Below are 16,761 nucleotides of genomic sequence, written 5' to 3' on the forward strand. Positions count from 1 at the left end.
TTAAAATGTAGGAAGTCTCGTTAAAAGCATTATCCAAGTACTTGCGATAAAAAACACGAGCAAAATTGAAAAGTTTTTTTTTGCTAACTCAATTTCTGTGTTGATCACAACTTCGTAAAATGAATCAAGCTATTATTTTGTACTTTATCAATGTTGCGAAACATTAGTTTTCGACATTTCTCAGAACTTGCCTGAAACTTGGACACGACCTCGTTTGCCGGTGTGCCCGTGCACACGCTCGGCAACCCTTTCGCGACAACGAGAAGGGTGAGCGCGAATGCCTGGGAATTTGTCTCGCGACAACTTTTTCAGAGCATGCATCGCGACCCGGTCGCCGAAAGCTAGCTTGCTCATTCTGATATCACAGAGCGTATCGTTACTCGTTAGCTCGTACTGACCGACTGACACATTCTACTTGCGATTCGTAACCATGACAACGTAAACGATGAGTATTATGCAGGGTTATCGAGGAATATGTTTCTTAAAATTTAAATACAGTCGATCATATTATTTAATTATACATCACTTATTTAAGAATGCTGAGGTTCCTTGGACATCGGTATTACGGTCAATCCATCACATGTATTGCTAAAGATATTTATCTCCGACTTTATGCCTAAGAAATTTGGCGCGCGGCACGAGGACCAGATGTTAGTAGAGTAAAGAGTTAGTCAGATGGTGGAAATGTGGGTGGTAGCCCGTTCACGCGAACTAGCACGGAAGAAGGGACGATTTATGGTCATTAAATAATGTAACGAAATTTATTCCGCCGTTCTAGTCGTTCCAGGAACTAGTGGCGTTAAATTTTCGAGGCACGAACGTGTGTCTACGATTGCGATATTAATGGTCGCGGGTGTAATAGGGTCCGATAACTGGCCAACGGCCAACAATCGACTTCGCTCCGTTGCAAAATGTCCACGGTACGGAAGAAATTGCACGAGAGAATCTGTCCGTTTCACGCGTGCTCCGCGTGCCTGCATAGCTGGAAAGTTTCACGGCTCGTACAGTGTACCGATCGCAACGGCGTGTCTGAAAGCTTGAGCGAAACGCGATGTTACACGCTTCTTGCAATTCGCGTCTCGCGCCCCATTAACGGTTGGTAGCAACCGTTGGTATTTTTCTCAACCCACTTTGAAAAATTGAAACACATACGCGTGCAGAAAGTTGTTCCTCGTTTGGCCACACGCTGTGAATAAATTTTTCCCTAACCATTAAACAGTAGCCAGGCAGAGGACGAAGTTTTCTGTCCGTGAAGCTAACCAACTGCGTTCCATACTCAGTTTCAAAAAATTTCCATAGTAGCAAAATACTCGTGACAACTATGGCAGTTGCCGTTTGCTAACTGCTGACAGGGATAATTCAGAACGTTACCACCTTTCTGTTTTATTTGGGAATCGCTATTTTTGGGGAGAATTTCGGTATTAAACCATATTTTTACCTTCGCTATGAATTGAAGGATTTACAGTTACGACTTTTACTGTCTATTATATTAACAAAGAGTATAATACCTTTTCATTGTGGAAACACATGAAAATTCAAAAAGATGAATTAAAAGATTGTGTGAACCTCCGTTGCTCGTACTTTCATAATTCCATCGTAACGGTGGTCGTGGGGTGAAATCTCAGCGTTATCGCTAGAAACCAGTGGAAACTTTTCCACCGAGTCGGGTCATTGGCCCGGGGAATCGAGAGATACTCGATCTGGCTGTGGGATAGGGAGCACGCGATGCATTAAGACCGAATTTAGTCTCGGTTGCATATGCATTCGCGTGACTCCTCGCTCGGGCTTGTAATAAGTGAATTCGCGTATGCCCGAAAACTTGGCTGACAAACTCATCCGGGCCGTAGGTATGATAGGGGGATCGTTCTACCCATCGCGTCGAAACCTCCCTTGTTTTCTGACTGTTTAACCGGTTTCCCAGAGACCTGGTTTTTGCCGCATGCAACGCGAATGCGGTCGCGAACTATGGATTCGCCGCCGCATATCCACCGGGTTCGCGTGTGTTCACCCCTTTCGCGGCCATTGATTCGCCCTCGTGTTTATTCCAGCTATACATATACCTGCGCGCCTCGCCTGCCGTTTGAACTTACGTAATGGTTCCGATCCTAATGTAGCTGCAATTTGATATCGGTGATTCCCTAATGCTGCTGCCAATTTTAAGTAATCTCCGTTCTGCGTAGCTATGTATGTACGAACCAATAGTGATTTTTATATCAGGGTAATTTCTGATGCAGGGTGGCAAAAGCATAGTACGATGCTTGACAGTTATTAATAATGATGTAGGTATTCAATCACATTTTCGTGGAGCGACGTTATGCATGACACGTCTGATGCTTTTGATGGGCAAAAATAGTAAGACAAGTTCGTATCGAATTTTTCTGTTATGGTAAAAGCATTGAAGAACGACGCATGAAAGGGTCTTGATATCGGTAACAAGCGATGATAATGATAAAAGTTTCGCCAGGAATACACGCGAAGGTATAGCGTCGATCATTCTCTCCGGGCAAACTCGATGAAACTTTATCTATATTTATACTATCCGCCGTCTAGAACTCGTTCGGAGTTCATAGATAAGTATCGTTACGGTTTTTCGCCAGCAAGTTATAAAAAATTCGCAAATAGGGAAACCATTTTCGGAAAATAAAATTCGAAGCGATAGAAATCGCTGTTATTCCTGACAATATTGAGAACGTCCGTAACAATCTGGGAAACTAAAAACCGTGCAAGCTCGGGCGAGAGCCGCGCGAAGCTGGAACCAACGCGAAAGTGGGCGAGATTTATCTTTTTTTTTGCGCGGAGCATCGCGTTTCATCGGAAAGTCGCGAATTGCGGCTCGTCGCGTCGGTCCGACGGAAAAGAAGATTAGATTACTTAGAAGCGTCCCCTCGAGTTCAGCCGTAAAGAGGTTTATCGCGACGAGACGAGAGCGGACCGAGGATCGAGAAAGATACAAAGGAAAAGGAAACCCGACTGGATGTCGTAAAAACGGTAGGCTTGCGAATCTTGGCCGGCTCGAAGCGGGCAGCGGCCATTAAAAAAAGTCGAGTTCAATAAACTTTTCGCGCGAAACGGCCGGGTTATCGATTTTTCTCGCGTTACGTCACGTTACCTGATTTTCCATCTGACCACCGTTCTATCGAACCACGGGCGAAACCACGACGGAAACATTGTTTAAGCTAAATTACCGGGAATCATGAACTTCGATGAAGTTCAACCCCGTTCAATCGTACGTGCATTTTTATTCGTCGCGTGCTTCCACTGCACCGTGGGTATCGATTCGTTTCGGTCCGCACGTCTTTGCGAGGTATTTTCAGCGAGATATCGTGATACGAGAGAATAACTCGAGACACGTGCATGACAAATATTCGCGAACTCACGACTTTGCTACAAATCGGATTAGTCCGCGAGATTTGTTTCAGGACATATGTACGTGTCTCCATGTCCGAATCCGCTACTTTCAAAATTAAATGTAAATGGCCCGATGTGTACACGTATAACGTTCTTTATTAAGCTGCATTAACGTGAATAAACTGGGTGAAAGAGTACATAACAATAATACCTATAACGAGTATAATAAATTGCTGGTTATTTCCATTGGCTTCGAGCGATTAGATCGTTGATTCGGACTTGGCAATAAACAACGAGTTGTCAATTAGTAAAATGCCCGTTCACCAGGTCATTGTGTTATCCCATAATTAACAGCGCCGAAATACCGGCTGCCGTTGTCGTGAAGTGGTCGAAATCGATAATTCATCCGTCCTACGACCCAATTCCTAATTTACAACCGAAACGGTCTTCGTATCGTGCCGTATGTTGGTAAAACTCGATTACTTGGTCCGATTCTTTCAAGCACCGAGAAGACGTTTGACGAAGTAGCCAGGGAAAGCGTAGATCGCGCAGCCAGCCAGCAGTACCACGAGTATGCAGACGAAGCAGCAAATTATCCTCCATTTGTAATAACGGCAGACCACGTAGCGAAATGCCTTCCACGGGTTGCGAAACCAAGAAAACGAGGTGTCGGGTCGGCTATGAATCAAGGGAAGATCAAACGTAATGGATTTGTATCGCGAGAAATGATGCGTTTTCAATGAATTCATGAATATAGGAACGGGTATTAGTAACAAAGCCAGTTACCGATATTTGATTAATTACATAATGACGCTTTAATAAAGGCCGGATGCCTGTCCGACTGGGATTTAATTATGATCTCCAGTCACTATCGATCCGATTTCCAGCTCACGTGTTTCAAATTTTTGGTCTTACTGTTAACGCAATGTTTATCGGTTCAACGTTCTTACATTTGTACACTTCAAATATTTTAATGTTGTGCAATATATGCACGTTCAATATTCGGAATTAACATAACTGGATGTTATAATTTATGTCCAAATTCTTTTCTACTATGAACATTTATTTAACTGCTTTTATAAATGAACTTCGTGCTTCAACACTAAAAAGACTGAATTAACTAGAAATGTATGTCGAGCGGAAAGAAACTTCGTCCAGATGAAAATGTGTGTAGATTGAAAACTTATTGGGGAAAAGTTGGTGAGAAAATTACGTCTCTTTGACGGGTAAACGAACTCGAGCGTTCGGCGTGATTACTATTCGTACAATGGGACACCGGTTAATTTTATCGTTCGACCTTTCTTTGTGCCAGCGACGTAGCAGACGGGTAATTTAAGTGGATAGCTAGATCTAAAGATTAACCAGGGATACGTTGCCCGTCAGAGTCCCGAATTAACCGTGCCGACTTAACGAAATAATCTGGTTACTCGTAGTTGCTTGCTCAGTTATACACGTCAAAATCGAAAATTAATGCGTTTAAGTCGGACGGCAGGCGATATCTACGCTAATTTAATTTGCGGCTGAGCGATGCAGTCAGCTTTGATACGGTCATTATGCTATACAGCTATTTTATTTCGGCTCCGTCCGTGTAGCTTTATACGATCCATTGCATGAAATAATTGCACTCTCTGAATAGCCATAAGTTTCTCTCATAATAGATAATCAAATATTTCGTTAAATGTCCCGTGGTTAATTTGACAATTCTTTACCGAGCTCAAAACGGATTTGTTCGTATTCGAAATTGATCGGAATTCAACGTCTCTATCGGGTTGATGTCTGTCAGAAATTATTCGGATCTAAGTTCTCCGCTGAAAAATAGAACTTTCCCAACTGGATTTTCCGACTAATTGGAGTTTATAAATGAAACGTCAGGAACCGCGGTGATGCAAATAAAATGAAATTTGATACTTTGGCGGGGGCAGATTTTGTGGCGGATCCCTTCCTTTGCCCGCTGGTTGTTCGTCGGCCTCCTCAGCTCGTAATATCGACATTTCCAGTTCGACTTTCCCCTGAATCGATATGTTACGTCACGTGAACCTATTTCAATATTTTACGAATACTACGGAACAAAAGTAAAAGAAAATAAGGTCGAGTTACATAAGTAGGTAGCGCGATGCTCGTTGTACACTTCTGGTAAGCAATATTGAGAAGTATCGAAGTCTTATGAATTGAATTTCTAATCATCGTAGAAGAGATTTTACTCCTTGGAGACAGAGCAGAAAAGATCATAATTCGTGACACATACTGCTTGGATGTATTGTCCACTATTCTTGCTTCGGTTGAACGGCCACCACGCTCTAATCCTCGTTACTTTGAACAAGTCTATAGTTGGCAAACTCGGGTCGAGTAGTTTCAGAGTACAAGTTTTCGAATTTGCACTTCCCCGAGGCATTTTAGACAGTTCTAAGGTCAATGCTCCTAAAAACGTCCGATATTCGTTTCGATTTTACTGATTAAAATCATTCGTTTTACCGAGGAAGTCGTCGGGAGAGAAATGATCATTGTCCCAAACTTGCAGGTGCAATCTACAGGGGTATTTCTCTTCGGTCTCGCTCACAGCGAACACGGACAATTTTTTTCGCACGATCATGACACGTTCACCTTTCGAATATATCACGCGGAACACGAACCTCCAATTAAAATTTCCTTCGCCGGTCAGAGAATTGTAGTGAACGTCAGTCTTCTGGTAGTCGTCGTAATGAATCCAACTATAATCATTTCGCATTATTTTTTATTACGAAAATTAACAGTTGTTCGACGTACCCTTTTACGTAAATATCGGAGCATTTTTCTCCCGTGAGGAATTGACTGTCGACGAGAGGCACTGCTTCGGTATTCCAGACTATCACGCGAATTTCGTATTCTTCCGGTACGGGCGGAGCGATGTTCACTGCCGATTTCGGAGGCAGCTCACTGTATTGGAACATGTCAACCCAAAGTTCCAGTTGACCCTAAGCGGAGATCTCGCTTTGACGTCGGCAATAATTAAGTCGTTTTTACGATAACATTAACTCTATTCATATATAAAACCTTAGGTTATAATTAAACGAAATATGACTCTTGGTAATAAAAAAACTAATTCCATCAAGATGAGTATCGTTTGCCTAAAAAAATTTTATCAAAGTTTCGGCGAAGACCGCCCTTTGAATGCAATCTCTACCAGCTACGTCGTCTAAGTAAATGAGTACTTCTTTTTTATAACCTGCTCTAAACCGGGTCTCTCGGTGTTAAAAAGGGGCCGTCTTTCGACATGTTCGGGCACCAGAGCACAACCGCAAATGGGGAAATCTTGCCATTGATGAAGCACACCTAAAGCCATTCGTTCTTCTCTGTCTGTATAAAATCGATCGATCGTTCATAGCTTTTTCAATTCCGGAATGTTAATTTTAGAAACAAACCAGTAGTTTCGACGAGCTTGTCATCGAGCAAGAACCTCTTTTTTCCGATCTTTACATATTCCTTTCCATACTCTGGCGGAGGGAGATGATTCTTCTTGCAGAGCTGTTCGAGTATCAGCTTTGGCGTCTCGCGATCCCTCCATTTATTATATCCCTCCGTTTGATATTCCCTCGCTATGCCGCAAGTAGCACGGTGTCTGCTATAAAATCGATTTTCCAAATCGATTTTCGTCTCTCCTATTAAATCATCACCCGAGGTAGCATCGTAATCCCACACTTGCACAACTATCATATAATCTTGAGGGAATGTCGCATCTATTTCGAACAGTCTGTAAAGTAATCCACTTTATCCACCTTATGCGCTTTGACTTAAACCTGATCCAGAAGCTTAACTTTTTGTAAGAGAATTTTATTAGCTGCTGCAAGAAATTATGAGCTAGAGATTCATAATGCAGACGAAGGTTGCAGACAAAGTAGTAAAAAAGAGAGAGATTCGTAGATAATTCACTCTGTTCAAATAGGGAAAGAGATGAGTTTCCTTGAAAAGAGAATTTCCAGGATGAAACGGATGAAAGAATCATAATGCGACAGTTCAGATGAAATTAAAGTCGTACCGGCCGAATGTGGGATTCAGCTGATTGGGTATATAGTTCTTGTTGTCATTGATGTACGTTTTGCCGATCTGAACGCATAGATACGGGTCAGACTTTCCACTTAGGGGATCGCTAGGCTGCAAGTTGATGCCTACGAAGCGAATCGATTCGTTTTACCGCGCGAGCTCGTTTGCGTGTAAAAATAAAATGGTCGCACCCACACCTTTCACAATGTACAGCCTGACCAGAAGCTTGACAGGCTCCGTACTCGGATAATCGTCGCATAGACCGTTAGCCGCGTTTCTCCCGCTTCTCGTTTTGCAGGGCTGCTTGCTTGGATGCGGCCAGCGATACACACAAATACGTCCCTGTTATAGAATTTCAGTTTCAGCAGATTCTTGCAACATTTAATTTTTTTTTACTCGAAGCATGAATAAAACAAGTGAAGCTGGATTTAATCAATAATTTCGAAGGTAGATAACATTTTTTTTAGAAAATAAAGTACAAGATGGACAGGTCAGAGAAATAATAAATCTAAAGAACAGACTGATGAAATAAAGGACTGTCCACTTAAATGAACGATATATGACTGTACAGATAGTTGAGCTCTTCCGCAATCCCAAACACAGGAATGAACCTTGAACTTTCCAACGTAATGGTCGCTATCGTAATCGGTATCCTTGCTCTTCTGACCTCTCCAAAGCTCGAACGTTCTCAGTCGATCGTGAAAGCCGGCGAATTGCGGCTGCACCTCGAGTTCCCCGTTGTATACCTATTTTCCCGTTCAATGAGACACAGCTAAGCTCGTGAAAATTCGCTAAAGCGGTATGGGTTCTGTACCTTGAACGTCGCAACGAGCTTCTGATCTCCGGGAGAAAAGCTCCCCAGCTCTCTGCTTCTCTCCACCTGGAAACGTGCTACTTACCAACGACCCGTGGCGATTTACATACACAACGGATTACTCGTGTGATTCCTTTTCCGTGCACCCACCTCTAGGGATGCGAAATATTTGGTCCACCAGTCGCCCGACTCGTCCTCCTGATCCGCCTTCTCGATAGTTTTCTTCTTCCTTTTGCCCGAAAACAGACGCGAAAGAAATCTCTTCAAAGACCCTAAAATCTTTTTCATCCACGAGATTTTCCCGTCCATCTTTTTGTAAGGAATCAGTTCCTTGTTCTCCTCCTCTTTTGACGGATCGTAATCGATCGGCAGCGGTACTTGAAAACCAATTCATTTTATTTTTTAAACCTTTTTTCCGGAGTTACAAGTAAAAGTACAAGTTAAAACCGGGAGTGATTTTAGATTGATTTAAATTGACAGAGAAAGGACTTAATTCGTTTTAATATGCACTGCTTTTAAAATAATATTTGAGATAGGTTAAATGCGGAAGATAAGGTCGATGAACTTCCTCGTAGGATTTTCAGACAGACAAGGCAAATCTGATAAATCCATTAATAACTCGGCGCGAGTTAATCCTGACTCGTGATTTCCGGGCCAGGCAGTCGATGCTCGCGGATGTTCTTCAAGTGTTGATAAAAAACGTTTATTCGCGGATTATTATTCCGCTCAGATACTTTAATTAACCAAGTTTTCCACGGTATTCGAATGGAACGCTAGAGTTTCCATGAGCTTTCGTTATTAACTCTCGCTGGTGGAGCTCAGCGGTTCAAATATTTAGTAACAACTTAAAGTAGCTCCGAAATATTTAAGCATGTTATAAATACATTTTCAGACAGATTTGATATTATTTTAATTCCATTTCCTTAGAAGATTCACTGTTTTTGTATACAGAACGACTGTAGAAAAAGACTCACGAATGGTAATTGGTTGTTTTTTACCCCACGGCGGTTTTAGTATACATCTGCTCTCGTGTATTTGGGCATTGTACTCCTCCTCTGTTATTAATTGCTCCAGAAAGACGTTCATGCTCGGTATGATGTAAATCCCGGCATATTTGAAGCAACCGAATCCTCGCGAGTCGTGCGCCGTTATGGTGACAGACGGGTAATAGATATCGAGTTCCGGCATGTCCTTAGGAATGGTATTCTCGAATCAGTTCAGACTCGCCGAGTGAGAAACCGTTTTTAAGTAAGTACCAGATCGACGATAACGTGAGGCTTCTTGTAGTTACTGAATTTCTTAGCGTTCTCCATCACTTCAGACTTCACGTGGACCCCGGCGCACTTGACGACGATTCGTGGGTTTAACACCGGCATGTAATAAATCTTCTTCATATCCCTCACGCCCCAAAATATAACTTCGAGCCTGTAACTCGTCATTCTTGGCCTGATGTCTTCCGGGATGTTGTAAATGATGTCCTCCGTCGTCGCATAAACTGTCGGCCTGTCGACGGATTTATCGGGCTTTGTCTGGAAATGATGCATGAACGCGCTTATCTCATTTCCATTAATTACGTAGCTTCATTATCCGATGTAAGACGTGCAATAAATCATTCAATTACGGAAATAATTTTTATGAGGTCATTTAGATCGCTTTATTTTTTCATCATTTAAATCGCCGGTTTTGTATTTTAACATTCGAGTGAATGCGGTTTAAGGAATTTGGGGACACGCGTGAGTATTACTCTCGAGATGAATCCGCGCGGAAGACGACAGAAGGATTCATTAACGACGAGGACGTCGGGAAAAGCGAGGCGAATATCGATTAGTATCGGCATTCTCTGTCTCTCACCTCTATAAGCTCGAACGCGGCGAGCAACGAGCCGAGCCAGTTCTCCCTTTGCGATTTAAATTTGTACCACTCAAGTTTCGGTGGGAAATCAGGTGGCGAGTAAGTTTCCTCTGCTAGTTTAACTAATGGCATGGCCGTGCATCTTCCGCAGAACTCCTTTATACCCTACAAATTTCAGTTCCCCCCGTCAGATGTTTAAAACAGGCAATTCGCTTGCATATTAATTAATTATATCCAGATAATTTTGCAAGAGTAATTTCGCATAATAATGAACGAACTGCTTACACATATATCTAGATCAAACACCTCTACAACTACATTGGGCGGATTCGATTTGATGTAACCCTTCGTTCCGTGCAAGGTCCTCGGCGACAGTACCAAAGTTTGATCCCAAAACGGGTCTAGCGTTTGCTTAAGAACCTTCAAAATATAGTAAACCAGTAATCCTTAGAAGACTTAGGAATTTTCTGTCGGTCTCAAAGTTTTCAAGCTCCTCTTTATAAAAATTTCATCTTACAAAGTCACGAGGAAGCGAGAGGTATCTGGCATTCGCGGAAATTGGTCTCCGTCGGATTTCGTTTATTGAGAAATAACGGATCCTCTCTGAATTCCTCGAAACGGGATCGCACGGAAATCTCGGCAGTGGCCGTAGGTATAATAATAATAACTGGGTTGAGTTCAGGAAACGTGGATGAACTCTATCGACGTATGAAACTTACTCTGGTTGAAGCTGTGTAACCGTGAAATGCGACGCGTACAAACGGATCCAATAAACCGGATGCATCCATGCCGGGATCAAAGCGACCTTGGAATATGTGAGCACGCAATTGGAACGGCTGCAACGAGCGCAACCTAAGCACCGTCGCGTTGCGTCGCGTCGGAATATTTCTCCGGTGAGCGGTATTAACGGTAATGCTCTTCCGAAAATGGTGTCGGAAAGCTCTAACGGGGGATCAACGTCAAGTTTGGTTTCTGGATCGCTGAACATCGCTCCCGGCAACGCGCGACGCTCTGATTATATCCGGATACCGATAGTTACTCGTATAAGGGTCTGAGCCAATCGGTTTGATCACCTCAATCGGATATTAGGGTAACGAGATCGACGGCGTTTCAATTTAAAAAAACACGGCTTTGTTTCTTGTACATTATGTAAATCACGTAGATTTCAGGGGAACTAAAGATTCTTGCAGAAGTTTATAATAGTGTGACAAGTGTAGTAAATGTGTATTCGATTCCACGTAAAAAGGCGTGTTCGCTCGGGGATCGCTTTACTAGGAAAATTTAAATTAGTTCTCGCATTACGCGGTGTTCAACATAACAATATTCGAGTCTCATAGAATTAATGAATAGAGTTTATATCAATCGAATACTAAAAACAGATGAAATTTCGCGAAATACAGAACTCTATAGCGCAACGAGGTAATTAATTAAAAAAAAAATTATACCGTGATTTCTATGCAGCGTCTCCTGAATGCCAGCATTAATTAAAGCGTCTACGCTCGGATCCGTTCAAAACTTGACCTTGCTCCGTGCTGCGTGAAAAAATTGACATACCGCGGAACGAGTGTACTCGAAATATTTCGGGAACGAGTCCACGTTCTCGTGATGATCCACGTTGTAACCGGGTGGTATCGAGGACCAACAGGCATTCACGTACTCGGCGTTGCCCAGCCATAGAAACATTTCTAATTTACACGCGATGTAATCGGCGTCCTCGTCGTCTCTGGCGTTCCTAAGGAATACGTCCATCTTCGTGCCGCACAGTGGTCCCCGCTCCGTGAGCGCTTCAGAGTAAAAGATCCGTTCGGCCGGGAATCGCTTGTAGGCCACTCGCTTCGAGCCGGCTATCATCCAAATGAAAACGTGCGGGAGACTGTGCTGGGGCTAGGGTTAGGGTAAATTTGTAAAATGGTAGGTACGCGTCGCTGCCAGTGAAATGAATTTTCCATCGGGACGTGCACGCGAAACGAGCAGGGGGACTCTCGTCGTTTCTCCTTAAATATTTTATTTCCCAAGGATACGCGGCGCTCGCGTATGAAAGGTCAGCGCGCGACGGTTCTTTCTCCGGAAAATTTTCAAGGAAAACGAAGAAATAGGATAAGATCCGTAAAGAATAAAAGTTCCGGCTGACGAGTTCGCTCTTTTCTTTCTCGTAAATCAGTGTCTCGTCCCGAAACAAGTTAGTTGAAGAAAGCCGAGAAGAAGAAAGTTCGTACGGTCACGTCGAAGCGTTTAAAAGCTCGCTTTTTTCTCCCGGGCTTTCACCGCGACGAAAGAATAGCGATCTAAATTGAATACGTCCTCACGAGTTTCCGTTGGAATTCTAAAGTCCGAATTTACGTAGATCGAAGTTTCCGTGAGCCGTTGCGGAGGAATATCGATGAAACTTTTTATCAGATTTCCAAAGTAGCTAATTTATGAACGAATAATCCGTAATCGGTCCCGTATTGGGCGTAAAATTTTTTGTACCAGTCATTTGCGTGGATCGAATCATTAAACAAACAAAAAGTTCGCCTGATAAAAGCGCATAAAACTCGGTTACTAACGTCTTCCCGTAACTTGTTCACTCGGGCCAAGTACTGGTACGCGTGCACCATCGCGATCCTCGTGTAATGATTGTTCGGAAGTTCTCCGTTGATCTTGATCCTCTTCAGTATGTTCTCGATCTCTTTACGGCAGAGGTTCACGCGATGCCGATCGAGCTTCGTGGTGCCACCCTCGTCGTCGTATCTGCCCGTATCTAGCGTATGCAAATACCGGATGCAGTGACTCTTCGTTGCACGAATCGTCTCGTTGTAGAATTTGTAAGCGTCCGGATGTTCCAACGCGATCATGCCTTCCAGTTTGTCCAACTTCTCCTCCTGTGTCCCGTTCAATTAAAATTTGCCTCGAATTATTCTCGGCGTTCCAACATCGATAAGAAACTTTCCAGGGCAGCGCGAGAATTCGCTTCGAGGATGTATGAAATATTTCCTCGAGACCGTACCTCCCGATGTTAATCACAGTTTGCAATTTTAACGAGTGCTCCATCTCATCATCGAATAGCGCCGCTTATTAAGTGGTTAATAATACAACCGAGCTTTCAAAGTTTTTGACACGAGTTGTTCGAATCACACGGTCTTTACAGAGTTCGAGAGTAACTTGACCTGGATCGTTCAACTTTCGATTAATAATTTTCTACTTTTGCTTACATTTCCCTGACATAGAAGAGGAATATCAAAATTTGAACATATTGCAAGGACGAGATCAGCGAATTCTTTCGTTTTTTCGGATTGATGGAAGTGCTGAGGATGTAAATCGTACAAGGAAATTAGCGATGTAAGCCAGGTTGTTGCTGTTGTGTATTCTCCACTCGAGATTCGGCCACGAAGATCTAACGTAGAGGCACGGTTTTCTCGATCCAAGTGGAACGTAATTATATTTGCCGTCCAACGTCCCGGTCAATCGTGGCACGGTCTGGCTCTCGAATTCCGGTCTACGGTCCGGCATCTGGCTTCCTGTCGAGAGAAATTAATCACATTTTACAATGAAGAGGGTAGCCGCACATGGCGTGCAAACTTGTCGATCGTATTAACAAGTAATTGCCGGAATGGAAGCGCGGTTTGTACGACGGGGAAGTCGAGATTCCGCAATTTTCCGAGGATTAGGAAACGTTGTGGACAAATCAGAGTACTCGGTCCTCACCGTCCTCGTAGACCTGGCTGCGAGCGTATTGTCTGTTCCCGGCATTACCAAGGCTGATCTCGAAGCATATGGATTTCGTCCAAAACCTTTTCCGATCGATCATACTTATGTCGTACAGTACCGCGACCAAGTAGTACTCTTCCGTCCTCCACAAGCTCCTCTTTGAAAATATAGAATCGTGAAAGGTTAATAATGACAAATCAGAATATAAAATCTGACCTCTGACTTATCTGGTTAAATAAATTATTCACATAATTTAGTAAATACTGCAAGTGTGCAATACGTCTGAGCATGTAAGAACTACATCTACTGAAACAGATTTAATATGCTCCTACATTTTTATTTTTTGCACTTCCAAATTGAATCTTCTTAAATCACAGTAATGACATGTTCGAAAGAAGAACGAACGTCCAAGAAGAAAATTGATCACCGTGCCGGTGTTATACCTCGATAATAGGAGCGGTAGCATCCACTTCGGCTGTAGTTCCAGCCGTCGTTTCGGAGTCATCCATTTCAGTTTTCAAAGAAAGAAGAACCCTGCCTCGATAGAAAGGAAGGGCTACCGTGCATTTCCCAAAGCAGCTGTTCTTTTCTGTACACCCGTAACCATAAAAATGAATGAACGATGGTCCGAACGTTGGCAGGAAACCTGATAACCATGATACGTTTTACGTTGTACAATTTTCATGAGAACAGTGACCGTGCGAACTCGTGGGGAAATGTGTTCATTTTCCACTGAACCAAAAACAAATTGGCGACCGATTGATGGACGCAGTTCTTCCTCTTTTTATGTAATCAAACCTGACAATCGAAACAGGTATGCGCAACGTAGGAAAGAACGGAGAAAAAGAGAAAAGTAAACCGAATCGAATCGAATCGGACGTTACAGGACATTGGTTATATTAAATGCAGACAGAAAACAGGGGCGAGCGAGGTTGAGAGGGTGGAGGAATTTAAAGCACAAATAGAACGGAGCAAACAGTCCCGGTTAATCAACGTTTCGTTTGCAACTGTTATTCCTACTCGACGGTTCAGGCTTTTAATTCATTTACTTGGGTCCTGTCGCTCATTCGCTGTTGGTTATCGTTGTTCTTTTAGTTTTTCCCTTAATTTTACCGACACGCACGATCAATTTTCGAGGAGATGCATGAGACAATTAGGAATTACCGGACTCTCCAGAATGCGATATTTTGCTCAGATTGAGAATGTAAGATGCCACGACGCAAGTTCGACAGCTGTCGATGCGATGTTTGATTGCGATCCTGGCACGTTGACACAAGGACGGAAACATTTCTCTGAACGTTATCCTTTCGTTGAATCTCGGTCTGTACGTTTGCCATGCTTGACTCGTCGTCTTCTAAATAGTTTTTCAAATAAAAATTAAATTCCCGCAATTAATAATTGTTTATACGAGCAATTATGATTTCAAGCTAAAAACTGATCTGATCTTGATCGATGCTATAAAATTATATTGTAATCAATTTTCACTCATCGTTTAATATATTGCTTGCTTGTGCAATTTTGCCGTTTGATGCGTGCATACCTTCATACCGGCGAACGATATTTGCACGAACGGGTTGATATTTTCGAAATCATTCTTCGTGCAAAGACTGCTCATGTCCGGCAAACCGTCCGCCCTGTAGATCGCAAAAATGTAACGCGCACGTTGCCTGAAGGGTAGGAACTCTCCGACGGGTAACAAGAGGTTCCTGTAATTATTCGTCTTCCATTAACCGAGCATGCTCTCCGGTTCATAGTAGACGTATTCTCAATTCTCGAGCCCAGCGCGAATCGATTGCGTGACACGTCTCGTGTGAATACTCTCCATGTAACATTAAAATGGACGTTGCAGCGTGTCGCTATTTCCGCGTGAACTAATCGGAAACGCTTTATGCATATAAATGAACAATTGGGGACAAAATTTTCATAGGAACGACCGAAAGTGTTCATTAGACGCTCGAAAATTACGAAGTAAATTTTAAGTAATGTTATTTAAATAATGTTTTTTTGCGATGCTCGAGGTTCTACTGTTTGATAAAGCGTTACTTTTTATAGGATTAGATGGACGAAGGATTAATGGTTTTTCTCAATTTCTTCATGCAATTAGCAAGCAACGATAATTACCCTTCGATGTCATCCTCACCCTCGGTTTCAGGGTGCACTTTCATCTTCTCTCCTTTCACGTTGATCCCGATGTTACATTTGACGTAACCTTTCGGCCCTGCGGTGAGGTCCTTATGATTCATTAGCATCGCCCATTTGTGGTGATATTGACGATCTATCGGAATCGATATAGACAAACTTCTTCCATCTGATTAGGCGAGACTAAACAATTGTCACCTGGTTGATCCCATACTAAAGCAATTTCGAAACTACTGCTTCCGTGAAATTTAAAACGTAGATAGCTCTTCAAATACACGGCTATCATGATTTTAGTACTGAGCAGTTCTTCTTCGTTGCATAACAAGTCGAATACGAAGTACTGTAATCAGGTGGAAAATGTACGCGGGGTAAAGCGATCTATAAATATTTGTAAATAATTTTTCAAAGTTTTACTTCGTTATAAATTGGTGAATCGGTTCTTTCGCGAACCGCAGTCTTCTTTCTCCGATTGCCGACTTTGACCACAACCATTGGGTTCGCATTTTGCGGCAGGTGCTGCGCTTTCAGTATCTTCACACAAATCTGATAAGCAGTTGGCCGATGTACCTTCGGGCTCATCGCGTTTCGATAGACTCGATTGTGTTTTCCTTCGATGCAGGTCGATGTACTCTCTCGTTTGTTTGATATATCGACTGGCTTGCTGAGCACATTTCACAGTTTATTTGTTTGCAATATACTACATGTACATATTATCTAACTCATTGAATTTCCACATTTTATCATATCCGTCTTATTAAGGATGTATAGGCTATATACTTAAACAATGTTAACATGTTGAATTTATTATCATAGGTTCCTATTACTATTAAAAAGCTACCTGCAAAATTTTAAACCAATTCATGGGTTTTTTGAAAAATTATAGTGACTTAAGATTTGCATGTACT

At 42.6% G+C, this 16,761-nt stretch overlaps 1 protein-coding gene across 1 annotated transcript; it reads right to left on the reverse strand.

Moving 5' to 3' along the window:
• Nucleotides 1-3,599: 3,599 nt before the first annotated feature.
• LOC108622719 (otoferlin) lies at nt 3,600-16,532 on the reverse strand. The gene is given in 23 exon segments (XM_026811694.1): nt 3,600-4,026; nt 5,257-5,357; nt 5,594-5,766; nt 5,821-6,056; nt 6,112-6,299; nt 6,551-6,681; nt 6,747-7,090; nt 7,217-7,490; nt 7,563-7,707; nt 8,330-8,556; nt 9,154-9,370; nt 9,436-9,708; nt 10,031-10,195; nt 10,316-10,450; nt 10,750-10,866; nt 11,585-11,914; nt 12,577-12,891; nt 13,334-13,519; nt 13,704-13,874; nt 15,258-15,423; nt 15,839-15,992; nt 16,055-16,196; nt 16,271-16,532. Coding segments are annotated over 23 exon segments (4,536 nt in total). The 5' UTR covers nt 16,436-16,532; the 3' UTR covers nt 3,600-3,845.
• Nucleotides 16,533-16,761: the final 229 nt, after the last annotated feature.

The sequence above is a fragment of the Ceratina calcarata genome, unplaced genomic scaffold (genome assembly GCF_001652005.2).
Source record: "Ceratina calcarata isolate Rehan_Ccalc_2016 unplaced genomic scaffold, ASM165200v1 scaffold235.2, whole genome shotgun sequence".
Taxonomy (NCBI): domain Eukaryota; kingdom Metazoa; phylum Arthropoda; class Insecta; order Hymenoptera; family Apidae; genus Ceratina; species Ceratina calcarata.